Source organism: Lemur catta, chromosome 19 (genome assembly GCF_020740605.2).
Source record: "Lemur catta isolate mLemCat1 chromosome 19, mLemCat1.pri, whole genome shotgun sequence".
NCBI lineage: Eukaryota > Metazoa > Chordata > Mammalia > Primates > Lemuridae > Lemur > Lemur catta.
Window position 1 is genome coordinate 31,480,061 of NC_059146.1, and position 26,064 is coordinate 31,506,124.

At 37.0% G+C, this 26,064-nt stretch overlaps 1 protein-coding gene across 5 annotated transcripts in view; it reads left to right on the top strand.

Moving 5' to 3' along the window:
- ZNF529 (zinc finger protein 529) overlaps nucleotides 1-25,054 on the top strand; it is a 28,663-nt gene extending 3,609 nt beyond the window's left edge. For 3 of the 5 annotated variants that reach the window (XM_045532206.1, XM_045532207.1, XM_045532208.1), the window contains exons 2-5: nucleotides 5,541-5,693; nucleotides 16,484-16,577; nucleotides 17,435-17,561; nucleotides 23,223-25,054. In XM_045532206.1, coding sequence (XP_045388162.1) covers nucleotides 16,569-16,577; nucleotides 17,435-17,561; nucleotides 23,223-24,637 — 1,551 coding nt within the window. In that variant the 5' untranslated portion in view covers nucleotides 5,541-5,693; nucleotides 16,484-16,568 and the 3' untranslated portion in view covers nucleotides 24,638-25,054. Of the gene's footprint in view, nucleotides 1-5,540; nucleotides 5,694-14,188; nucleotides 14,568-14,608; nucleotides 14,769-16,483; nucleotides 16,578-17,434; nucleotides 17,562-23,222 lie in introns of those variants that run through there. The other 2 variants (XM_045532210.1, XM_045532209.1) reach the window with 2 other exon arrangements.
- Nucleotides 25,055-26,064: the final 1,010 nt, after the last annotated feature.

Below are 26,064 nucleotides of genomic sequence, written 5' to 3' on the forward strand. Positions count from 1 at the left end.
CCACATTTGTTAAGCCTCTACTGTGAACCAAACACTACTTATTCAGTCTGAAAGTGCCACTTACCTCAATTGTGTATATTTGAAGGAAGATCTTAATATTGAAAATGTTTCATTATATATATATATATATTTTTTTTTTTTGAGACAGAGTCTCGCTCTGTTGCCCGGGCTAGAGTGAGTGCCGTGGCGTCAGCCTAGCTCACAGAAACCTCAAACTCCTGGGCTTAAGCAATCCTCCTGGCTCAGCCTCCCGAGTAGCTGGGACTACAGGTATGCGCCACCATGCCTGGCTAATTTTTTCTATATATATTTTTAGTTGGCCAGATAATTTCTTTCTATTTTTAGTAGAGACGGGGTCTCACTCTTGCTCAGACTGGTCGCGAAATGTTTCATTATATTGATAAAATATGGTAAAAGGATGTAAAAGATTTAATAGGCTTGTCTTAATCTGGTTTTAGTGCTGTTCACTCTCATTTTGCCAGCTTATTTGCTCACAGTTCTTGTATTAAGTAGAAGATAGCTTTCCCTCCCAACTCTTTAGAAAAATGTTTTTAATGGATATAGATTTTATTATGTATTCCTGATGACAGAATTAACACAGAAGTAATAGTCTTTTTTTTTTTTTTTTTTGGGAGAGAGTCTCACTCTGTTGCCCGGCTAGAGGGCAGTAGCGTTATCATAGCTCACTACAACCTCAAACTCCTGGGCTCAAGTGATCTTGCCTCAGCCTCCTGAATAGCTGAGACTAGAGGCGCACACCACCACGCCCGGCTAATTTTTCTATTTTTAGTAGAGACAGGGTCTCAGGCTGATCTCAGGACAAGTTTACTTCTTCCTTTCCAATCTGTATGCCTTGTATTTATTTATTTTTTCTTATTCCATTGGCTAGGATTTCCAATACTACATTGAATAGGAGTTATAAGAGCAGACAGTTTTCTTTGCTCTTGGTGTTAACAGGGAAGTATTTAGTCGTTCACCATTAAATACAGTATTTGTGGGTTTTTTTGTACAGGTTGAGAAAAATTCTATTTTATTAATATTTCTACTTTGCTGAGTTTTTTTTTCTCTAGTGCATTTTAATGTTTTATTACTTTCTATAATGCTTGCAATACTCTGGAAAAGTGTTAGGAACTCAACAAAGAAAGTGACTGACTTGATCAAGGTCACAAAACAAATAGAAATGAGAAAACAAGAACTTTCTAATTTTCCTGTATCCTAGTATGGTAGTCATTTATGTCAAACACATTTTACATAAAGTGTATTTGACTAGGTTGCCCAGACTTTGCTGAGTTTTTATCATGAATGGGTATTTTATCATGAATGGGTATATGAATTTTGTCAAATGTTTTTTCTGTACTAATTGATACAATCATGTGGTTTTTCTTCTTTATTAATATAATGGATGGGTTATATTGATTGATTTTTTGAATATTTAAACAGCCTTACATTCCTAGGATAAACTTGCTCATGGGGCATTATTCTTTTTATTGAATTTCTGGATTCAATTTGCTAGTATTTTATTGAGGATTTTATGTCTATGTTCATGAATGATATTTGTCTGTAGTTGTCTTTTCTTTTACTGTCTCTGTCTGCTTTTGATATCAGGGGAATGCTGGCCTCATACTATGATTTGAAAAGGCTTCCTGACTTTTCTGTTTTTCTGGAAGAAATTGTGTATATAATTGGTGTTAATTCTTATTTTTTACTGTTGGGTAGAATTCATCAGTTAAACCATATGGACCTGAAGATTTCTTTTTTGAAAGGTTTTAAACCATGATTCAATTTCTTTAATAGTTATAGAACTATCCTGGTTATCCATTTCATTTTGGGTGAGTTTTTGTAGTTTGTGGTTTTTAGGAATTGGACCATTTCATTTAAGTTGTCAAATTCATGTGCACAGAGTTCATGGTATTCTCTTGTTATCTTTTTAATGTCTGTGGGGTGTGTAATGCTTAACTCTCTTCAGTTTGTGATATTCATAATTTGTGTCTTCCCTATTTTTTCCTTTGTCAGTCTTGCTAGAGGTTAATCAGTTTTATTGATCTTTTCAAAGAATCAACTTTCTATTTTACTGATGTTCTCTGTTTCTGTTTCCTATTTCATTGATTTTTGCTCTTATTTTTATTATACTTCTGCTTGCTTTAAGTTTATTTTGCTTTTTTTCTAGTTTCTTGAGATGAAAATTTAGATTGTTGAGATTTTTCTCATTTTCATATAATCATTTAATGCTGTAAATTTGCCTCTAAGCCTCATTCATATAGCAGCCTCCTGAAAACAATGATATATTATTCTACTTTATTTAAAAATATTTTCTAATTTTCCTTGACACAATGATTATTCAGAAGTGTGTTGTTTAATTACTAAGTAGGTGGAGAGTTTCTTGGTTACTTTGTGCTATTGAGATCTAATCTAAACATATGGGCAGAGAACATTCTTTGTATGATTTCAGTTCTTTTAAATATGTTAAGGCTGGTTTTATGTCTCAAGATACAGTCTCCCTTGGTAATTGTTCCATGTGCACTTGAAGATAATGTATGTTCTGTTATTGTGGTGTGGAGTGTTTTACAAATGCTAATTCAGTTGGCTGATGGTATTGTTTTGTTCTATATCCTTGATGTTTTTTGTCTACTAGTTCTGTTGATTATTGAAGAAGAGGATTGAAGTCTCAAAGTATAACAGTGGATTTGTCTGTTTCTCCTTTTAATTCTATGTCATGTATTTAAAGCTTCATTGTTATATGCATGCACATTTAGGAATGTTATGTCTTCTTGATGAATTTATCATTTTGTAATGTTCTTTTAGATCCCTAGTAATTTTCTTTACTCTGTGGCCTACTTTGATCATATGAAAGCCACTTCAACTTTCTTTGATTAGTTTTTTTCAGGATATTCTTTTTCTATCCTTTTATTATAACTATATTTGAAAAGGGTTTCTTATGAATAACATGTAATTGGATCATGTTTTTAAAATCCACTTTGACAATCTCTGTTGTTTAATTAGCAGGTGGTAGACAGAGTCTAAGATGCTCCCCAATTATCTCTGTTTCTTGGTACTTGTGTCCTTGTGTATCCTTTCCCCTTGTATGTGGGCAGAGTCTGTGACACCTCTTCCTTCTAACCGTTGGTTAACAGAATATGGGAAAGGTGAAAGGGTGCCACTTCCATGATTGCGTTATATATTATAACAGCAGCCTTGTCAAGAAATTTTCTCCCTGAGGCTGGCTCTGATAAAGGAAGCAAGCATATTGAGGAGGTCCATGTGGCTAAGAACTTAGGGTAGCCTCTGGCCTATAGCCAGCAAAAAACAGAGGCCCTTATTTCAACAGCCTGCAAAGAACTGAATGCTACCAACAAGCATATGTGCTTAGAAGTGGATTCTTCCCTCAGTTAAGCCTTCAAGTAAGACTCCAGCCCTGGCTTACACCTTGAGTGCAGACTTGTGAAAGACTCTGAAGCAGAAGACCTAGCTAACTGTGCCTAGACTCTTGGCTTTCAGGAAACATTTATAGTGTGCTTACCTCATCTTACCTAGAACCAGTGCCTCTACACTTTTTCCCCAAATGCTCCTGTTAGTAGAACATAGCTAGTTAAATTCTGATTTCAGTGTACAACTTAATACATTAATCTTTGAAATTATTCTTGCTGACACAAGATGTGCCAGGCTTACCTTCCAGACAGGCACTTGAATTGTTGACAAGTGTATTTTCCTGGCCATCTCATTTTTTATTATCATTAGATATTATTTTTATTGAAAATGTTTACAAAAACATTTTTTGATTTTTATAATGTTACAGTGCTGGCCGCTCATAGCCACATCTGGTGGTGTCTGTGTCATATTGACATGATCAATTAGAATTTGAAAGCTTACTTCTTTCTGGCACAAAATGTCCAGGGCTCATCTTGTTCTTCCCTGCCATAGATCACAATTCAGCAATGATGTGATGTTTTTAGAATCCTGGCTTTCTAGAGTCCCCCACCCACATTGATATTTCCACAATTGACCCAAAGCTTATTTAGTAGATTGCTTGTTTATTTCCAAGTGGAAGGGTTTTTGGTTCACAAATCCGTGTTTATTATAGCCAAATAACATTATTTTATTTCACTTTGTTATACATACCATGCTTTAGTCTTAGGAAAATTATATTTGATCCCATCTCATGCAAGGTTCATCACTTCAGATATTCTTTAGGTTATTTGCTAATCTTTATTGCCATCATCTAGCCAATAACCAATGTATCATTGTTTATAGAACCCAAGGCACTCTGGTCCCATGAGGACTTTTTCCATCTTATTGAATTGGCATATTCTCCATTGTAGCTCCAAGCCTCTTTGCTCACAATTTCATAAGCTTTACAGTATTTTATACCTTTTGCAATATCTGAAAAATATTTGAGATGCTTTTCTAAGAAATATAAGAATGGTTGGCCTTTGCTATGCTAATTTGGATATGCTTTTATTCTCATCTGAAATGGAAATAATATAGGAAAGAGAATATTTCATTACTCTAGTAAACTATGAGAGAGATATGAGGCAAAGACATACAGTAACTATTGCTTAACTCTTTTGGCTAAATATTTTGATATTCATCTATCTCTTTTAATAGCTTATCTAATATTTATCTTTATCTTCATTGAAATTTATTTTCTTTTATTCATTGATTAACTTGTTCTGTAATTAACAACTGCATTAGGAGTTTGTTATGTAGTGCTGTGTATAAGAATGATTGTATCTACCCTTGTGGAGCTTTAGAGATAAAGAAATAAATGCATTAATGTAAATAATAAAGTTATTAAATAATAAAATAAAGAGAAATCAACATATAATGAAGACAAGGAAATAAGTGCTAGAATAGAAAGACATAGGCATGAACTTCTTTGATAAGGTCAGCTGATAATATGTGTTTTGAGTAAGTGACCTTTAGAACTGAAGAATAAAAAGGAGCCAACCATATATGGAGCCCATCTGTGAGATATATTAATAAAAGAGATGGGTAACTCTAGGAGAGAAAATACTGTATGATCTGGGAACTAAAAGGAAGAGAATTTTAGGGAAGAGGATATAATGGAATAAGTCTTAGAAGCAAGACTTGTTATTCATGAAAAATTGCTTGAATTTTATTCTAAGTAAAAAGGAACCATTAAAAAAATTGTAAGTAGGGACTATCAAATATTGATATGCATCAGTATTAACTAGTAGAAATATTAAAAAGACAGATGTTTAGGACCTACTCTAAAGATGGTGATTCAGTTCATCTGCATTGGTTGCTATCAATACTTACAACAACTTTCCCAGTTGATTCTGATCAACACCTAAATTTCAGAACCATAGATATTTAACTGTTTGCTCTTTTATAACCTCCACATCTTATATATAGTGTCCTCATTTTCTGTTTCTTGCTTTACTTCAAATTTCATAGCATTATTTTAGCTATTGATTGCTAGTGTTATTTTCGATTTGTTTCTTCAATGTCTTTAATAGCAATTTTACTTTTCTGATACAGGGGAAATAAAATCATTTGTTTCCTTTCTTCTGTTCTTTCAGATTTGGAGTCCAGATGTGAGAAATGGGAAAAAAATGACTCCCAGTGTGAGGTAATGGAAAGAAGTACAGTCTTTGACCTTGAGGACTCCATTTTCAGAAATGAGTGGCAAAACAAAAGCAAGACTGAGACAAGGGTCTCGAGGGATATTTTAGGTAAATGAGAATTAATTTCTGAAAATGTAACCAAGTATAAAAAGCATAAATCTCTTTTCTGTATTAGGAAATTTATAAGAAATGCTCTATGAGTAAAGAAATACGGGAATGTTTTTGAGTTTGGTTCAGACGGTGTTCATGATGAATTTTTTCTATTGAGAAAACCTATGAATCTAAGGAATATGGAAAGGCTTTGGTGTGTACGAATAATGAGCTGCATATCTGAAAATTCCTACTGTTGTGAAACCTTGTAAGGGTCCAAAGTGTAGGGAATGCCTTAGGTTTTCACAGAGATTTTAGAGTATACCAGAAAAAATATTGATTGTAACACATGTGGAAACCCTTTAAAGTATACAGACTACTTACTGGGTATCTGAAAATCCATACTGGTAAGAAGCCCTATTATAAATGTGAGGAGTGTGAAAAGGCCTTTAGATTGCATAGAGAACATCAAATAATTCATTTTGTTAGAAACCCTACAAATGTATGGAATGTGGGAAGGCATTAGATTTTGTTCACAGCTTAGAAAACATGAAGGGATTCATAAGGGTGATGTTCTGGAAGTCCACAGCCACATTAAGAGATTCACCAGAAGGGTTTATAGGACTCAGCATGTAGTTGTACTCACGGCTAAGATTTATTACAGTATACTAAGGATGTATAGCTGGATCATAAAGGAAAAAGACACAGCACAGGTAGAGTCTAAAGGAATCCATATGCAGGTTTCCTCATGCCCTCTCCCTCCCATGAGGGGTCACACAGAGTGTACTTTTCCCTCAGCAGCAAAAATGCAGCAACATGTGTGTGACATTTCTCTTCAGGGAGAAAAATCACTGCCCAAGATTTTAATTGGGAGCTAGTCATATAGGTACCCTCTGGCTAGCAAGTGCAAAAATTCCAGTCTCCCAGTAGGAAAGCATGTGTTCAGTAAAAACTATATTGAATTTAGAAATAGTTTGGACACTGTGATATCCACCCTTAGCAGTTAGGGTATAGTGAGAATACTTGTGAAATGAAAGTTTCCAGATACCAACCAAGGACCAATTTTGCAATCAGGCCTTTCTAATGATAGCAGTATCAGACCTGCTGTGTTAACCCTTTTCTGCTCAGGCTTTTTCTCTGGCTCTTGGCCAAAGCATCTTTACAGCAAAATTATTATCAATAGAACCCCTGCAGCAGAGTGTAACCAACCTGCACTATTGGCCTTAGTTGTATCCTCCAGGGCTCCTCAATTTAGCCTGTTAAAACAAACACCACATTGAACCATAAAGTTTTATCTTAGAAAGCCAAGTGGCTTTTTCCTTAATTTCCAGTATTATCCTTTCGTTATCTGTCCTGAGGCATCAATTTAGGCACAGCACAACTCTGTCAGTATGTTAAAGCTTACCTGGGTGCTTCTTGGGTTCAGATAGTGCCATCAGAAAGTATATACAGAAGTATAATCCTACAGGACACATGTGGTACTCCTGGAAACAAAAGAATTTATAATAAATTGCTAAGGTATCCTAAGCAGGATATTCATTCGTCAGGCACTACTGATGTAGTAAGTTTGAGGATTTAGGGGTTGATCAGGAAAAGACAGGACCACAATAGACAGTAACATATGTTACCAAAAAGACCACGAGATCTGCAGAGTGAAAAGGAGAGGCTTTTGTTCAAAAAAAACAATGTATATCTTGGGGAGTCACAGAGTTTGGTGACAAGTGAAAATGTGCTTCAGAGAACAAAGGGAGGGTTTGGCTTTTATAAAGAGAGTTCTGCCCATGTTCCCAGTCAGGCTCCCTTATGCAAATGAAGGAGTCAAACTTGTTTAGCTCCTATTGGTTGATATAGCTGAGCCCTGGTGGTTGAGGCAGCAGAGTCCTGATTGGGTGACCTTCAATTCTGAAACCACAAGCCTCTTTTTTTTGTTGTTTGCTTTAAAAAATTTTTTTTTAATTATTATGGGTACATAATAGTTGTATATCTTTATAGGGTACATGTGATGTTTTGATACAGGCATACAGTGGGAATTTGATTGAAGATTTTCAGGTGGTCAGTTGGAGAATTTTCAGTCCTTGGTTCCAGGATCTACTCCCACTTGGGGTTGTGCAAGCAGGATGTTTGTCAAGGGCTGTATTTTCTTCTGAGCACACAGTGTGTGTGACTGCTCTCTCACCATGCCATGGCTGCTTGGTTCTGCTTGAAATTTAAAGTATCTCTGTTAGCCACAGGGAGCCCATCTTGACTGGAGAGCTTGGTGTCTTCACAGTTTTATTTCACACACACAACAAGCTTTATTGGGTGGCGCTTGGACAGGGTTGCATGAGAGGGCAACAAGGTACCTACCAGGAGAGAAGGGTAAACTAGAAAAGGGGCTTATATGTCTAGGTGATGTTTAGCGGATGCTACTCAGCAGCAAAGCGGGGAACTCTGGGTCATCCGCAGTTGGGGTTTTCTTTTTTTGGTAGTTACAGGGCTTGTCTTATTGCTAACAGCTGTTGGGTACAGTTTCATGGGGTATGCTAAGTAGGTAGGCTCAAAATGGCCAATTTAGACTATATTTAAAGCAGTTGGATGTGTAAGAATTTAGGTTTGGCCCTGGTGGGCTTTGGACTAAAGGTCCAAAATCATAAGGGAAATTAGAAAATACTTACAGATGAATGAAAATGAAAACACAACATACCAAAACTTACGGGATGCAGTAAGAGTGGTGCTAAGGGGAAAATTTATACATGTAAATGGTTACATAGAAAATACTAAATATTTCAAATCAGAAACCTAATTTTATAACCTAAGGAACTACAAAGAGAAGAACTGAACTCAAACCTAGTAGAAGGAAGAAAATAATAAAGATTAGAGCAGAGATAAATGAGATAGAGAATACAAAAACAATACAGAAAGTCAATGAAACAAAAAGTTGGCTTTATGAAAAGATTAACAAAATTGGAAAACCTTTAACTTGATGGTCTAAGGATAAAAAGACTCAAATTACTGAAATCAGAAATGAAAGTGGAGACAATACTACTGATTCCATAGAAACAAAAAGGAATGTAAGAAGAGTACTGTGAACAATTATATAGCAAACAAATTAGATAATCTAGATGAACTGGACAAGTTCTTAAAAACACAAAACCTACCAAGATGAAATTACAAAAAAATAGAAAATATAAATAGACATAATTAGTAACAAGATTGAATTAATAATTAAAAATCTCCAGACCAAGAAAAAAAATTCTGGAGCTGATGGCTTCACTGATGAATTAGACCAAACATTTAAAGTAGAATTAATATCAATTCTTCTTAAACTTTTTCAAAAAATTGAAGAGGGAACACTTCCTAACTCATTCAAGAGGGCAGCATTATCCTGATACCAAAGACGACAACAACATAAGAAAAGTACAGATCAATATCCCTATGAACAATGATGCCAAAATTCTCCAGAAAATACTAGCAAACTGAATTCAGCAGCACATTAAAAGGATACACCATGATCAAGTGGGATTTATTCCTCGAATGTAAGAATGGCTCAAAATATGAAAATCAATCAATGTAATACACCACATTAACAGAACTAAGGGGGAAAAACCCACATGAGCATAGTCTTAGAACAAAGCACAGAGCAATGATTTCTTGGCTATGACACCAAAAGCTCAGGTAACAAAGAAAAAATAGATCAGTGGATTTCATAAACATTTAAAAATTAAAAATTTAAAAATTTTGTGCATGAAAAGACAATATAAACACAGTAAAAAGACAACCCAGAGAATGTGAGAAAATATTTTAAAAACATTTTTCTGATAAGAGATTAATATCCAGAATATATACAGAAATCCTAAAACTCAACAAGAAAAAATAAACCCAATTCAAATATGGGCAAAGGCCTGAATAAACAATTCTCCAAAGAAGATACACAAATTGCCAATAAGTACATGAAAAAATATTCAACAACACTAACAATTAGGGAACTGCGAATCAAAACTACAATAAGATACCACTTCACATCCATTAGGATGGCTACTATCAAAAAAACAGAATAACAAGCATAGGCAAGGATGTGGAGAAATTGGAACACTTGTGCACTGTTGGTAGGAATATAAAATGGTACAGCCACTGTGGAAAACGGTATGACAGTTCCTCAATAAATTAAATATAAAATTACCATATGATCCAGCAATTCCACTTCTAGGTATATACCCAAAAGAATTGAAAACAGAGTCTTGAAGAGATGTTTGTATACCCATCTTCAAAGCAGCATAGCCTCTTTAGCTTCACAATAGCTAAAACGTGGAAGCAACTCCAGTGATGGATGAAAGGATAAGATGTGGTATGTACATGCAATGGAGTATTATTCGTTAAAAAGGAAGGAAATCCTGAAATATGCTACAAAATGAATGAATCCTGAAGATATGTCAGATGACATAAACCAGTCACACAAAGACAAATACTGTATGATTCCACTTATATGAGTTACTTACAGTAGTCAAAATCATAAAGACAGTAGAATGGTGGTTGTCAGGGGCTAGGTGGAGAGGAAAATAGGGAGTTATTGTCTAAGAGTATAGAGTTTCAGTTTACAAGATGAAAAGACTTAGGGAGATGGATGATGGTGCTGATTACACAGCATTATGAATGTATTTAATACTACTGAAACTGTATACTTAAAAATAGTTAAGGCCGGGCGTGGTGGCTCACACCTGTAATCCTAGCACTCTGGGAGGCTGAGGCAGGTGGATTGCTCGAGGTCAGTTCGAGGCCAGCCTGAGCAAGAGCGAGACCCTGTCTCTACTAAAAATAGAAAGAAATTATCTGGCCAACTAAAATATATATAGAAAAAATTAGCTGGGCATGGTGGTGCATGCCTATAGTCCCAGCTACTCGGGAGGCTGAGGCAGTAAGATCGCTTAAGCCTAGGAGTTTGAAGTTGCTGTGAGCTAGGCTGACACCACGGCACTCACTCTAGCCCGGGCAACAGAGTGAGACTCTGTCTCAAAAAAAAAAAAAAAAAAAAAAATTGTTAAGATGGTAAGTTGTATGTTTTGTGTATTTGGACACAATAAAAAATTTGGAAAAAATAGAACCTGAATGGGCTTCTTCCAATGTGGTTGATGTGCAGTCTTTCACTGATGTCTTTTGCAGAATACCCAGTCACCTGGTTTCTGTCCAGTACAGAGTTCTTGTGAGCTTGAAAGTCTCTGAAGGCTTGACTGGTTGGGAATAAGCTTTTGAATACTTCATTAAAACCTTACAATATTGGGTCATATCAGAATTTCAAATATCTGGATATGAGCATGGGGTTCTATTATTAAGGGCATGGGTTGCCCAGTGACAATTTCATAAGGAGTCAGTTTACATTTCCTAAAGGTCGTTGATCTCATTGTCATAAGAGCTACAGGCAACAACTTAGGCCAGGTAATCCTGTGGTTTATTTTGCCAAATTTAATTTTAGATTGCCATTGATGTGTCTAACCTTTCCTGAAGATTGAGGATCATAAGGACAGTGGTAGTGCCATATCTGAATATTTGCTGTTTTATGATGTGTCAAGTAAAGTGAGTCTCTCTATCACTTGAAATTTCCCTTTGGATTTACCAAGCAGGAAACACATTTCCTGATAACTTTTTGGCTACAATAATTGCTTCAGCCTTTCAGCAGGGAAAGGCTTCTATCCATCCAGAATACACACATGCTATTACAAGCATATATTGATAACCCAGAGAGGTAGTTAACTAAATGAAGTCTATCTGCAAGTATTTGAATGGTCCTGATGGTTGAGGAGTTGTTTCTTTTTTTTTTTTTTTTTTGAGACAGAGTGTCACTTTGTTGCCCGGGCTAGAGTGAGTGCCGTGGCGTCAGCCTTGCTCACAGCAACCTCAAACTCCTGGGTTTAAGCAATCCTACTGCCTCAGCCTCCCGAGTAGCTGGGACTACAGGCATGTGCCACCATGCCCGGCTAATTTTTTCTATATATATTTTTAGTTGTCCAGATAGTTTATTTCTATTTTTAGTAGAGACGGGGTCTCGCTCAGGCTGGTCTTGAACTCCTGACCTTGAGCGATCCACCCGCCTCGGCCTCCCAGAGTGCTAGGATTACAGGCGTGAGCCACCGCGCCCGGCCGAGGAGTTGTTTCTTTAATGGTCTTTCTCTGATGATGGTTTTGACAAGTCAAGCACTGATTACAGACATGTTTAGCTAGAAAACAGAATCACTTACTAGAAAACTCACTAGAAAATTGAGGTCTGTGGACACGGTGAAGGCTATCCCTTGTATGGACTCTTCTAAGCACTCACTACTTGTTTTTTTTTTTTTTGAGCCAGAGTCTCATTCTGTTGCCCGGGTTAGAGTGCCGTGGCATCAGCCTAGCTCACAGCAACCTCGAACTCCTGGGCTCAAGCAATCCTCCTGCCTCAGCCTCCTGAGTAGCTGGGACTACAGGCACGTGGCACCATGCCTGGCTAATTTTTTCTATATATATTTTTAGCTGTCCATATAATTTCTTTCTATTTTTAGTAGAGACGGGGTCTCGCTCTTGCTCAGGCTGGTCTCGAACTCCTGAGCTCAAACAATCCACCCACCTCGGCCTCCGAGAGTGCTAGGATTACAGGCCACTGCGCCCGGCCAAGCACTCACTACTTTGACATCAAATCTCTGTCTAGACGAGAAAGGTTCATTAAAGGAATATATGCTTATTTCATTTAAGGGAATGCATTTCTGTTTGTGGGAGTGAAAAAGGAGCACTGAGTGAAATATCCAATTAATAAGCGAACAGTAGTTAAAATTGGAAGGGCAACTTGGAGAAGGCACAGGTTTATCTGGCTAGAATAAAAAGAAATGGGGAATCCTATCTTATGGAAATTTCAAGATGGGCAAATGTTTATCTCTCCTGCGGGAAAAAGACTATTTTAGAAAAGAGAGAAGAAACATTCTCTCCTGAGCCATGGCTTTGAAGATTTGCAGGAAAAGACCTTCGTTCTTTTGGATTCTTTTTTTAAAAAGTGAACAAGAAGGGAGGCAAAAGAAGCCATGTAAAACCTCACCTGAGAGCTTCTATAATGACGTGGTTAAATCTGCCTAGTTAACTAGTAAACATTCACTGTTAAATATTAATAATCATTATGCTAAATATTAACTAGTAATACAAGTTGGGGGAATAGAGAAGAAATTAGTTTACACCATAGGCAGACAGGCGAAAGAAATTTTTCCTTTAAATGAAGTTTTGAAATACTGATTTTTTATAGTAAATATTTTAATTAGAAAATGACTATTTTAATGGCTATGAGGCTGACTTTGTGATGAGAAGTTATTTCAAGTACTTTTACTTGGCTCAGAATGATTTAAGAAGTTATTAAATATCACCCACAATTTCATCAAGGAACAGTGGGAAAAAAAATACCTCACTCAAATCTAACTGTTCAAAGTGGTAGGGATGAAAGTATTTTTCTTCTGTACTACTTACAGAGACCCAGTCATTTTAACATACTGGATTTAGTTTGTATGATGTTTCTAGGTATGTAACCCTGTCATTTAAAAATTATGATAATTTTGCCTCTTTCCAATTCTTATTTTACTTGTTTATCATAAAGTCATAATTCTGCAACCAAAACAACATATACTAAACAGAGTTTCTTAGTCATTCACTAGTATCTCTTACATAGTATCCATCTTCAGACATCACAAAACCCTGATAAGTAATAGCTGGTACAGAGACATTCAGTTTCCTATGATCTAACTCACTTTACAAAGCCATAATCCCATGGACCCCTACGTTGCATTCATAACACAGCTGAGGCTATCTGATAATTCCACAGATACCAAATTCAGAAACAACTTACTCCAGTCATGTACAATCTCAAACACATCACTCAGAACTAATCGTTCTAAAAGGTTTGTCGGTTTCTTGGAATGTTAAACATAGATTTACCAATTATCCAGCAACATTTCTTCTAGGTATTTATCCAGGAGAAATGAAAACATGCCAGCTTAATTCATAATATAGAAAACGTGGGAATACACCAAATGATCATCAACAAAAAAAGACTAAAATTTTGGCATATTTGCACAATGGAATGCTGTTTAGAAATTTCAAAAATGAACTATACAACTGATAAATCTCAGAGACGTTGGGATAAGCTAAAAGACATATGGAATTTTGAAACTCACAAAGCAAATTACAGTGACAGAAATCGGAACTATGGTTTCTGTTTTGAAACTGGAAAAGGACACCAGAGAACTTCCTGGTGGTGACCAGGGTGAACACACAGACATTCAGCTTCCGCTACGTGCCAGATGCTGCTCTGAGTTCTACAGTTTTCTCATGACGCAAAACTGACCAAAAAACCCCGGTCACCCTCAGGTTGACAACCAAGGACCACCCCCAGGGACCCCGCACTTACAAGCCAGAGTCAAGCAAAGCCTCGCCTGACCCAGGCTTGCAGTTCTCCCCTAGACCCTCCCTGGCCAGAACGCCAGTACCCGCTTCACGAGTTCTCAGCCCGGCCTCTCTCGGCTACCCAGTCGGTTCCGCGATTCCCTTTTCCCTGCGCGGCCAGGGCTTCCGGTTCTTTCCTGGGGAGTGGAGGTGGGGGCAGCCTAGGCTTCCGGTTCCCTCCTCTGCCAGCCTCCGCCTGGCTTCCGCTTCCCGCTTCTGCCCTCCCCCGCCCGAATTCCCCGTTACTGTCTCCGTCTGAGGCTTCGGTTCCTTCCTCCACTGCGCTTCGTTCCCAGAGGACCATCCGCCGCCTCCTCCGCGCCCGGAGGACCTGCCAGCTGCAACCGCCCTCCAAGGGCAAGCGGTCTACGCACCCGTGGGACATGACGCTGTCTTTGTGGCCAGTGGGCTCTTTGAATGTCCCGACGCTTTCGGTGTTGGACTACGTTTCCCACAGGCCCCAGGGCGGTAAATGAACTTCAACCTTTGCTTCCCCCTCCGGTATTGTCGTGGTTGTTGAGTTCTGCCTGGTTGAGTTGAAGTGACCCCCAAGCCAGGTTGCGGGAGGAGCTCGCGCTGAGGAGGCCTCAAACTGGCAGGGTGCGGATGGACCACGTGGAGCCGGGAACCTCAGGCCTGTGTATGCGTGAGCTGCGGACGACGGTGACTGTTAGTGCCGTTTTTTGTGACGGATAGTGTGTATGTTTGGGGTGGGGACTGAGTGTGTGTGTGACAAGACTGGTGTGTGCGCTGACTGGTGTCTGATCTGGCTCATAGGATTGTGAGTAGGTTCAGGGCCTATCGTGTGGTGACATCGTTATGTGACAGTGTGACTGAGTGATCGTGTGACAGACCATACGTAATTGTGAACGAGGTGGAGTGTTTTTATTTTTTCCCAATGAGCCTGCAGAAGTTTGGTTGTGTTTTGGGTAAAGTGTCATTTTTACCAATCCTGTGAGCATACATACATATACGTAAACTCATTTCTGTTCTGTGAGCATATCTGTGTCCGTGAAGACTCAGATGCCTGTGTTAACCATAGTCCCGCTGCACTTATGGGTGATCTGTATTGTCTTCATCTGCGTATTTTGTCCCCAGTACTCAGCCTAGTGCTTAACACAGTGCTGACATTGGTGGAGTGATTGTCCACTGGAGGTCCAATTGTAGGTTGCATGGTTTCTTGGAACATATTACCCTAGATTCTCTTCTATTTTCTACTGTCTGTCGGTGGCAGCGAGGCAGGAGGTTGAGTATGAATGGTGTCATCCATTCTGAGCTCTGGAAGGTATAGATGGGGAAGGAGGATCTCCTCAGGGCACATCTGAATGGCACAATGTCAGGTCCAAATCCACATCAATAAAGTGGTAGATTGGCTAGAAACCATTCTGCTAAAGTGGTATTCTCTATGCAGAAGGGTGTCTGTTCTGTGTCTGTTGTGGAACAACTCTATTCCCTGGGACTTATCTGGACTCCCCTCTTATTGCATGCATTTTGTGTGAGTTCAGGTGGAGATGTTTGAAATCAGAAAGATAATAGAAGAAAAAACTGTATTATGAATAACTCAAGTTATTTTGGGAACTCTTGAGGCACATTTGGTCAAAGAGCCTCTTTTTTCTCCCCCAGCTCTGGCTATTGTGGAATCTGCTTCTCTGGGAAAGGATCCCCAGAAAATCTGGCCAAATTTTTTTTTTTTTTTTTTTGCTGCTGCTCCATATTTTTTAAACAACAACTTTACTGAGGTATAATTCATATACCATACAATTCATCCACTAGAAGTATATCGTTTAGTGCTTTTTGGTATATTCACAGACATCATTTTTGCAAACATCATCATGCTGGAGGCAAGGACAATCGCATGCATGTCTGAGTGATTCCCCAGCTTTAGGAGCTGAGTGCTTGGTAGATAGGGGATACAGCTGCCCTAGATCTCGTTGGCTTGCCTGTCTTGTGTGGAACTTCTGCTCCAAGAGCCAAGGTAACACATTTGGAAACCCACTATGCTCAGCAGTGCCGTAAGTTAAAGAGTGTATCTCATGTGTGGGGGCTAGGCAGAAGGGAACCCCATTCTTTAGCTGTGCCACAAGTAGCTGGAACAGAGTGAAAAATGATAATGTCCTACTCTGTCTGGGAAGATCACTATCTAACTGGGAGCAAAGGTTGAGAAGTGGTAAGGAAGCCCTGTGTACTTGGCTCCACCAGTCTGGAGTAGAGTCTTTGTCTCAGAAAGATGGGATAGACAAGGGAGGACACAGGTTTGGTTCATACAGTGTAGACTCTCACAGTTCTTAACAAGTTTTTGTAAATTTTTTTTTGCACAACTGTTTCATGTTCCTAGAGCCATTTCCAGAGACATTAAATGGTTGTTTTTAATAATTTTTTACCAGTTTCATTAGGGAGCATGTCCACGGAGCTCCTCATGCTGTCATTTCAGAAGTGGAATTCCCTGACCAATTCTTTGCAGTTCTAACCATGGACCATGTAAGTTGCTGTTTCTCTCTTCTTCATGAATGTTTCCTTTCTTTGATTTCTCCTGCCAAACAGCTGTCTTAAAGAATGTACACCACATCCCCATACATTTTCACTTTATAGGAGGGCTGAAGTCAAACAGCATGGTGTCCCTCCCATGTGCCTGTGTATTCTCCAAATAATGTTCCACACTCCTATGTATTTAGTCTTTTATCAAGAGCATATATAGAATAGAAATGAACTTTTCTTTGTCATATCCTTGGTTAGGGAAAAAGAGCAGGTAGATGTGTTTGATGACACATGGACAAACTCTGAACTTCTCCACAGACCTGAGTTTCCAGGTAGATTGGATTTGATGTTGACTGGCCTCAAGTCATACAAAATGATGAATGCAGGCTCCCAGAATTGGAAACGACCTTGTCTAACCTGAATGTCTAAGTATAATTAGCTCTAATATATGTTCAACAAGAAGACTACTCCATAGCCACTAAACAGCACTTACGAAATAATTTATCATTATATAACGTGAAATAATAAGTAACATAGTGATGAACTTGGGGCTACAAGAAATTTTTAATTTTGTTCATACCCCAATTTCTTTTTAATTTGTAAACATTCCAGACATGTTTGGTTAATTAAGAAATCCCATAGACTGCAGGAAGATTTCTCTGAACCACATAGATTCTTTAGAAATGCAGATAGTCTGGTTGGGAAGCACTGATTTCCTTACTTCCCATGTCATAGGCTCCTACCCCTGGCCTACTTGTTTAATATCTAGCCCCCTTCCTATAATACAATTCCTTATTTCTTGTCTTCTTCTAAAAAATATTTCCTTCAATTTTACCTATAATATGGGTTTGTTGTTTCAGGAATTGGTGACATTCAGGGATGTGGTCATCAACTTCTCTCAGGAGGAGTGGGAATATCTGGATTCTGCTCAGAGGGACTTGTACTGGGATGTGATGATGGAGAACTACAGCAATTTAGTCTCACTGGGTAAATTTATCTGCCTCAAATAACTTAAAATATGCTCTCTAGAATATCAGCTGATATTTAATGAACTCAAGTCTATCTTTTAAGAAACTAGGTGAATTTCTTCTGTTTCCAAAGGCATGCTTTTAGTGCTGTTGTGTTGCAGATGACACCTCCATTAAACATATTCAGCCTTCTTTATTATGTTCTTACCTTCTCAGCCTCTTCATATAATTTCTACCTTCCTTGATACCAGGGAGCTAGAGTTGACTTGGGAGATACATACAGCGTATCACTGAGATATCATAGGTTGAGGTATCCCTTATCTGAAATGCCTGGGACTGGAGTGTTTTAGATTTCAGATTTTTCCAGAATAGATATTCTGCATATACATAATGAGAAATCTTGGGAATGAGACCCAAGTCTAAACACAGAATTCATTTATGTTCCACATGCACCATATACATAGAGCCTAAAGGTAATTTTATATAATATTTTAAATAATTTTGTGCACAAAACAAAGTTTATGTTAAGTACTTACATATGGAATTTTCTACTTGTAGCATCATGTTGGGACTCAAAAAATTTTGGATTTTGGAGCATTTCGGATTTTGCATTTTCAGATTAGTGATGCCCAACCTGTATATTGTATTTGAGCTCAGAATTGCAATACATGCTTTACTTTACTTTCTTATCCACCTTTTGGGAGAATAGCTAAGAGGCCATGTCCTGATTTGTTATAATTATCAAAAGAATCTCTACAATTTATATGTTGCTGGATTGATAAACAATTCATATTCATTTCCTCCCACAAATATTATACCTGCTTTGTGGTTAGAGAACTTTGCATTTAACATTAAATCAGTATTCCAGCAAGGACCTTTTAATGTCTCAGAAAGCTATAGAGTCTCCTCTCAACTTCCATAATTCTTGCTTTGTACTTAGTCCTGTCTTAAGCACTTTAAATAATTGACTCATTTGGCCGGGCGCGGTGGCTCACGCCTGTAATCCTAGCACTCTGGGAGGCCGAGGCGGGTGGATCGCTCGAGGTCAGGAGTTCGAGACCAGCCTGAGCAACAGTGAGACCCTGTCTCTACTAAAAATAGAAAGAAATTATCTGGCCAACTAAAATATATATAGAAAAAATTAGCTGGGCATGGTGGCACATGCCTGTAGTCCCAGCTACTCGGGAGGCTGAGGCAGTAGGATCGCTTAAGCCCAGGAGTTTGAGGTTGCTGTGAGCTAGGCTGACGCCACGGCACTCACTCTAACCCGGGCAACAAAGTAAGACTCTGTCTCAAAAAAAAAAAATAATAATAATTGACTCATTTTATTCTTACAATAACCCTATGACATAAGTACTCTTTGTATTATTATTTTACAGAAGAGACTGCTTACAACAAAGAGTATTTAGGTACTTTTCCAAGGCTACACAGCAATTTAGTGTCAGAGGCAGGTTTTCTACCCAGGCAGGCTGGCATGAAAGACACTGTCCTTAAATGTTAACACTATACTGCCTCTCAAGACAAAGAATTGGCATGGGTTTAAATAACATATGACCTTTCTTTACCTGTCTGTGGTTATTCTAAGGAGAGTGTTTTTTTCAATTCCCTCACATTTCTCTTTTCTGAAGTCTTTATCAATATCATCTTGACTTTATTTTTTAACTTTAACCAATTCTCAAAAGTATATTTTAAAAATTTCTTTGTTGTAGGCAGGGTGTTCTGTTTCTAATCCAGTTGTGATTATCTTATTGGAGGAAGGGAAGTTGCTCTAGAGGTTTTGAGGGATGTGACAAGAAAACAAGGCCAGGGGAGTGAGGGGTGATGAAGCATAGAAAACCGTTAGCAGAACACAAAGCCCAGATGGTCTGGGAGATGAGGCCTTGTGATATTGCTGGGAAAATCCCTTCAAAGACCTGTGATTAAAAAAGCCTGACAGATGGGGAAGCAAATTAAGATCTTCCTCAATGCAACCAAATCTTTTCCAGTTCCTCCTATATTTATACTTATATATGTCTCAGTTGACCAAGGAAAAAACAGGTTATTCATATACTTTATATTTATTCAGTGTTTACACTGAGACAGATACTGTGCTAGCCTTATCAGTACTGTGGTGAACAAGAGCAATACAGACCCTGCCTTCTTGGGATTGACATACTAGTAGTTGAAATGCATAATAAACCAGTAAACAAGTAAGTAGAGAACATATATAGTGATGTATGTAAAAATAAAGGAATAGAGAATGATGGGGGAAGAGTTAATTCAGGTAGTGTCTCAGAATGAAGTCCCTGTGGTCTAAATTTGGCATTCTATGCATATACAGTTCCTTATCAATGATTCACCTAATGTATTTTCATTAGAAATCCTTATCTGAATCATTGTTTTTCAATTTGTCATTCCTTTTATTAGTTGCCCCCATGCTCTTTATTAAACTTGAAATGTAATTTTATTAGGAAAAGCAGGAAGACTGTTTATGTGTTTTATATTGTTTTATCTAATTAGTGGTGCTCTTGAAATCTTCTGACCTTCTCTTGTTTAAGTCTCATTATGGATTTCTTGATTTTTATTAGTACAGTATACTTCAGCCCACCAGACTTTGATTTTTGATCTCCAGTTGTATGATTATGCTGATTTCTGTTACCTTTGAATTGATCCTTAAGTCTTTGAATTTATTCTTCAGTCTTTGAATTTATTCTTGCGTCTTGATACAAGCTTTCCCAAGGCTCACTCCATAACCTCCCTTTCCCAGACCTGACACTTGAATTAGATACAAGTGCATATTTCTGGCTTTGTGGTTTGCTTTCTTTAGGATATTTTAGTACACAAACTTTTTTTCCCCCTTTTGACTCTTGTATTGTCAAAATGGTGGCTTTCCTTAGTGATTAATGATTTCTGCATCCTTTTGAGTGATCCACCAATATTATAGAACATTTTTGCTTTCTGGAAGAATATTCCAGGGCACATCTTGTATCTTACCTGCTCCAGATCATGATTCAGACCTTTGTTCTAGTATCCATGATTTATATTCTGGTTTACTGCAACAACATGGGCAACTGGCATGATTATGACTTTTTTGTTTCATGGGAAGCATTTGAAAATTTTATCTCTTTCTAGGAAATTCATCTTTTTCAACTTTATGGCTTTTGGGGTTAGTCCTGAATATCTGTTTATCTAGAAATTAATTTATTAGCCTATATTTTCAACTCTTACTGGCATAAGAGTATTGTAACATTTTTTAAAAATACCCTTTCTGATGGTTCTTGTTCTTCTGTCATTTTTTATTTTTGTTCCATATTTTTTATGTTTTCATCACATTCTAGTTCTGTTTATTGATTTCTCCCCTTACCTTTTCTTTGGGTAACTTTGTTCTTTTCTATTTTCAAGAATGGGATATATACATTGGTTATTTTCGTTCTTTTGTTTACAAAAAATACAAGCATTTACATTTTTACTTTTTATGAGACTAATACCATTGAGTTCCATACATTTTAATCAGAAATGTTTTCAACATCATGGTTCTCTGGAAAATTTGTGATTTCAATTATATTTCCACATTAACTCAACAGAGAGCTTCTTTATTTCTAAATGGAAGTGCTTTTGATTTACTGATACTGCCACTCAAATCTGGTTTTAATGTTTTAGTCAAATAACGATGCCTGCATTATTCCATTAGAAATCTTCATCTGAATCAATGTGTTCTGATTTGTCATTCTTTTTACATTTATTAGTTACCCACATGCTCTTTGGTAAACTTGAAATGTGATTCTATTAGGAAAGGCAGGAAGACTGTTTATGTCTTTGTTACATATAACATAATTCAGTCACATGATCTTATTCTTGCCCCTTATCATGCAATGTTTCTCTGTCACTTGGAATTTTCCTCAGGCTATTCCCTTATCTCATTGGCAACCTTCAGACAATGTTGAAAACTTCTTTTGTTACAAAGTGCCTTACAATCTTGCCCATCTGCACCACCTTCTCCATATCATTCTGTTAGCATATTCTTTTTACCCATAAGCCTTTGCTCAGAATAGCAAAAGTCTAACAATATCGTATATATCAATTTTAATATTTGAAATAATATATGTTTTTGAGATGTATAGCAGTGGTTGACTTTGAGTATAAGAAAATGGAAAATCTGGGAAAGACCACAAAGAAAAAAATAGACAGATTTCAGTACAACAGATGAGTAATAGTAAAAATGCTTCTGAAGAAGTTAATAACATGTCTCATCTTGATTGCTTTTCTTCATCCCACATGTCAATCACGGATCTGCATATGACAAAATAAGCAATAGTGGTGGAGACAATTCTGCAATTGGGGAATTAACTGGAAAAGTTATTTATAAACACTCACCATATGTATGTATCTTACTGTATTATAAACATATATTTATATAAAAACATTGTCATACAGTGTGAAAGTAGGGAGGCATTGATAACTGTTTAATTATTCTCACATTTACATAATTATTCTGGAAATCTGTTTTCCAGTGACTTATCTTTGTATATATACCTTTTTTTTTTTGTTTTTTACTTGAGACAGGGTCTCACTCTGTCACCTGGGCTAGAGTGCAGTGGTGTCATCATAGCTCACTGCAACCTCAAACTCCTGGGCTCAAGTGATCCTCCTGTCTCAGCCTTCTAAGTAGCTGGGACTACAGACATGTGCCACCATGCCTGGCAAATTTTCCTATTTTTTGTAGAGACAGGGTCTCGCTCTTGCTCAGGCTGGTCTCGGACTCCTGGCTTTAAGCAACCCTCCTGCCTCCGCCTCCCAAAGTGCTAGGATTACAGCCTGGCTATATATATAATTTTATTTAGATTCCCTCCATCCAGCGATTTACTTTTCCTGTAATTATTATAGTATACTATTTCCTTGGGGCTCGTTATTCATTGGCATATTAAAATTTATTGCATTTGACCTTGTGGAGCTTAAGGAATAAGGGAATAAATAGTATAAGAAGAGAAAATTAATACACAAAAAATAGATGTGAGGGTAAGGAACTAGATATTGGATTAGAGACATATATGTGAGCTTATTTACTTAGGGTTAACTAATACACCCTTTCTGAGAATAGTTAACTTTTAGACCTGAACAATGAAAAGGGGCTGGCATACAAAGAGCCTATTTATAAGAGATGAAACATCCTGTGGGTAGCTCTAAATGATACGAAATGTGTTTTGATCTAGGAGGTGAATAAAGATTAGTACAAAGGGGACAATGGATTAAAATGAGGTCTTACAATCAGCATGTTGTTATCCATGGTAAAGTGTTTGGATTTTACTACAGGGGGAAAAAAATCATGAAATTGTCAGTATATATGGATTATTAAATTTTGATCTACATTAGCATTATCTCTACCAGATACTAATCACCATTATAGATTTTGACTCTTATCTGGATTGGTTTCTGAACATTAATGCTTATCAACAAGCTTACCAGGTGATGATGAACACCTAAATTTCAGATCCACTGACTTAATCTATTTCCCTTATCACAAAGCCCACAATCTTATGTTATGCTGTTACCATTTTCTGAGCTCTTGATCTTTCTCCAGATTTCATAACAGTATTTTAAACAGTTTACTCATTGGGAATTATTTTCAGTTTGTCTTCTTTGCTTTCTATGACTGTTTTATTTTTGTGACACAGGAAAAAAGACATTTTTTCCCTTCTTTCAGATTTGGAGTCCAGCTGTGAGACAAAGAATTTATCTGGAGGAAAGGACATTATTGAAAACAATGGTTCTCAGTGGGAGTTAATGGAAAGTAGCAAATTCTTTGGCCTTGAAAGCTCCATTTGCAGAAATAACGGGCAGAGCAAAAGCAAGATTGAAGTACAAGGACCTCAAGTGGGATATATCAGTGAAATGAAAGCCACTTCCAAAAAAGTGCCCTATTTCAACAGTCATGAATCTCTTAAATTACCTCAGAGAACCCATGACAGTGAGAAGCCCTATGAATATAAGGAATATGAGAAAGTCTTCATTTGTGACTCCAACTTTGATGAATATCAGCGAATACATGCTGGTGAGAAAGCCTATGAATGTAATGAATGTTGGAAAACCTTTGGGATAGATAACTCACGTACACTACAACTCAATATTCATACTGGTGTGAAACCATGTAAATATATGGAATATGGGAATACATTTACTTTTTATAAAGACCTTAGTATACACCAGAAAATTCATAATGAGAAGTTCTATAAACGTAAGGAATATGGAAGAACTTTTGGAATAATTGGAAAAGTTACTCCACTTCAAAGAAATGATGGTGAGAAGCCCTATGAATGCACATACTGTGGGAAATCCTTTAGAGTGCATGCACAACTTACCCGACATCAGAAAATCCATACTGATGAGAAATCTTACAAATGTATGGAATGTGGCAAGGACTTTAGATTTCATTCACAGCTTGCTGAACATCGGAGAATACATACTGGTGAGAAACCCTACAAGTGTATACACTGTGAGAAGGTTTTTAGAATTAGTTCACAGCTCACTGAACATCAGAGAATTCATACAGGGGAGAAACCTTATGCATGTAAGGAATGTGGGAAGGCTTTTGGAGTCTGTAGAGAACTTGCTCGACATGAGAGAATTCACACTGGTAAGAAACCCTATGAATGCAAGGCATGTGGAAAGGTCTTTAGAAATAGTTCATCCCTGACTAGACATCAGAGAATTCACACTGGTGAGAAACCCTATAAATGTAAAGAATGTGAGAAAGCATTTGGAGTAGGTAGTGAACTTACTCGACATCAGAGAATTCACAGTGGTCAGAAACCGTATGAATGTAAGGAGTGTGGGAAGTTCTTTAGACTTAGTTCAGCCCTTATTCAGCATCAGAGAATTCACAGTGGTGAGAAACCTTATGAATGTAAGGTGTGTGGGAAGGCCTTTAGACACAGTTCAGCCCTTACTGAACATCAGAGAATTCATACTGGAGAAAAACCTTATGAATGCAAGGCATGTGGGAAGGCCTTTAGACATAGTTCATCCTTTACAAAACATCAGAAAATTCATAATGGTGAGAAACCCTATGAATGTAAGGATTGTGGGAATGCCTTAAATGTGGTTCGGCACCTTATTTGACAACAAAAGATTTATACTGGTGAGAAAAAAGTTATTTGAATGAAATAAATGTGGAAAGGTTTCTGTTTCTGGTTTTCATTGGGAAAACCAATGGATTTAACAGGTAATCAAGGGGATTCAATATATCCCTCTTTTAAAATATGTTTTTGGATTACATGGCCATTCTGTATTTAGAAGCTAAATTGTTCAGTCTTAGGTGGTATATACTTACAATTTTGTTAGATATTGCCAAATACTTCTCCTTTTTAAATCAATTTATGTTCTTATTATCTATTGGACATAGGATGGACCCCATTAGTCTGTTTCTGAAATGTTTGGAACTTGTTTCCCTAATTATGAGTGATTTGAGTTATTTTCATATAAATTTATTATCCAGGCATATTTTGTTTACAACTTTTGGTGTTTGTGTTTTTGCTTTTTTGACTTTTCTTTTTCTTTTTCTTTCTTTCTTTGTTTTTTTTTTTTTTTTAGCATTCTACTTCTTTCCTTCTTATATATGAGGTACTTATCTTCATTCAGAGAGTTAGAATTCCCAGTTAGATGCTGTGGGGTTTTTAGTCTTGCATCCTACACTGTGTGTGTATAGTTTCCTTGTTTTGTTTTCTGCTGTTTTTGTTTTAATGGTAGATGTGTAATGTCCTTTCCATTTTCATCAAATGATTTACTTCCTTTAAATGTCTATTTTGTTTTGACACAACAGATTCCCCTAAATATTTACCATGTATAATACAAATTCCTTTAAGGAGTCTTTTCACCTCCAGGCAGTACCAGCCAGTATCCAAATGAAAGGAACACTTTTAAATATTTGGTAAAAATTACTGACATAATCAGTCAATCAATTAAATCTGTTAAGGATGTTTAAAAGAAGAGAAGTCTACAACTATTCAACTATTGCAGTGATTATAAACTGATCACTGAACTTACATTAAGAGGATTTGCTTTTTTTAAAATATATTTTTTTTCTTTCTTTTTTTTTTTTTTAGCCAGTCAAATTTAGCAGTAGGGGGTTGACATTAAGAGGATTTACAACTGTATATTCCCATGGCCTCAATTTTTTTTATCTATTATGATTATAATTTTTTTTCCCCCTCTCAGATTTGCCTTACTAGGTTTGGGCAGTTAAATCAACAATTAGTAGATCTTTTATCTTAGTCTCACCTAACTACACAATCATCTCTTTCTTAGGACCTGGTTATGCAATGAATGAGATCATGAGCCACTGGTTATGAGATTTTCGTAAGAAAATTTATGTTTAGATAAATTTATATCACCATCATTTGTTAGATTTTAATTTCTGAAATTGGTGTTTTTCCCAGAATTTATGTACTCTTTAAAGTTTTGCATGATCACTGGTATTAGGCCACTTTTTTATTTGACATATTGAGCTATATTTTCTATAAATATTGCTTATTTTATTTAAGTAGTTT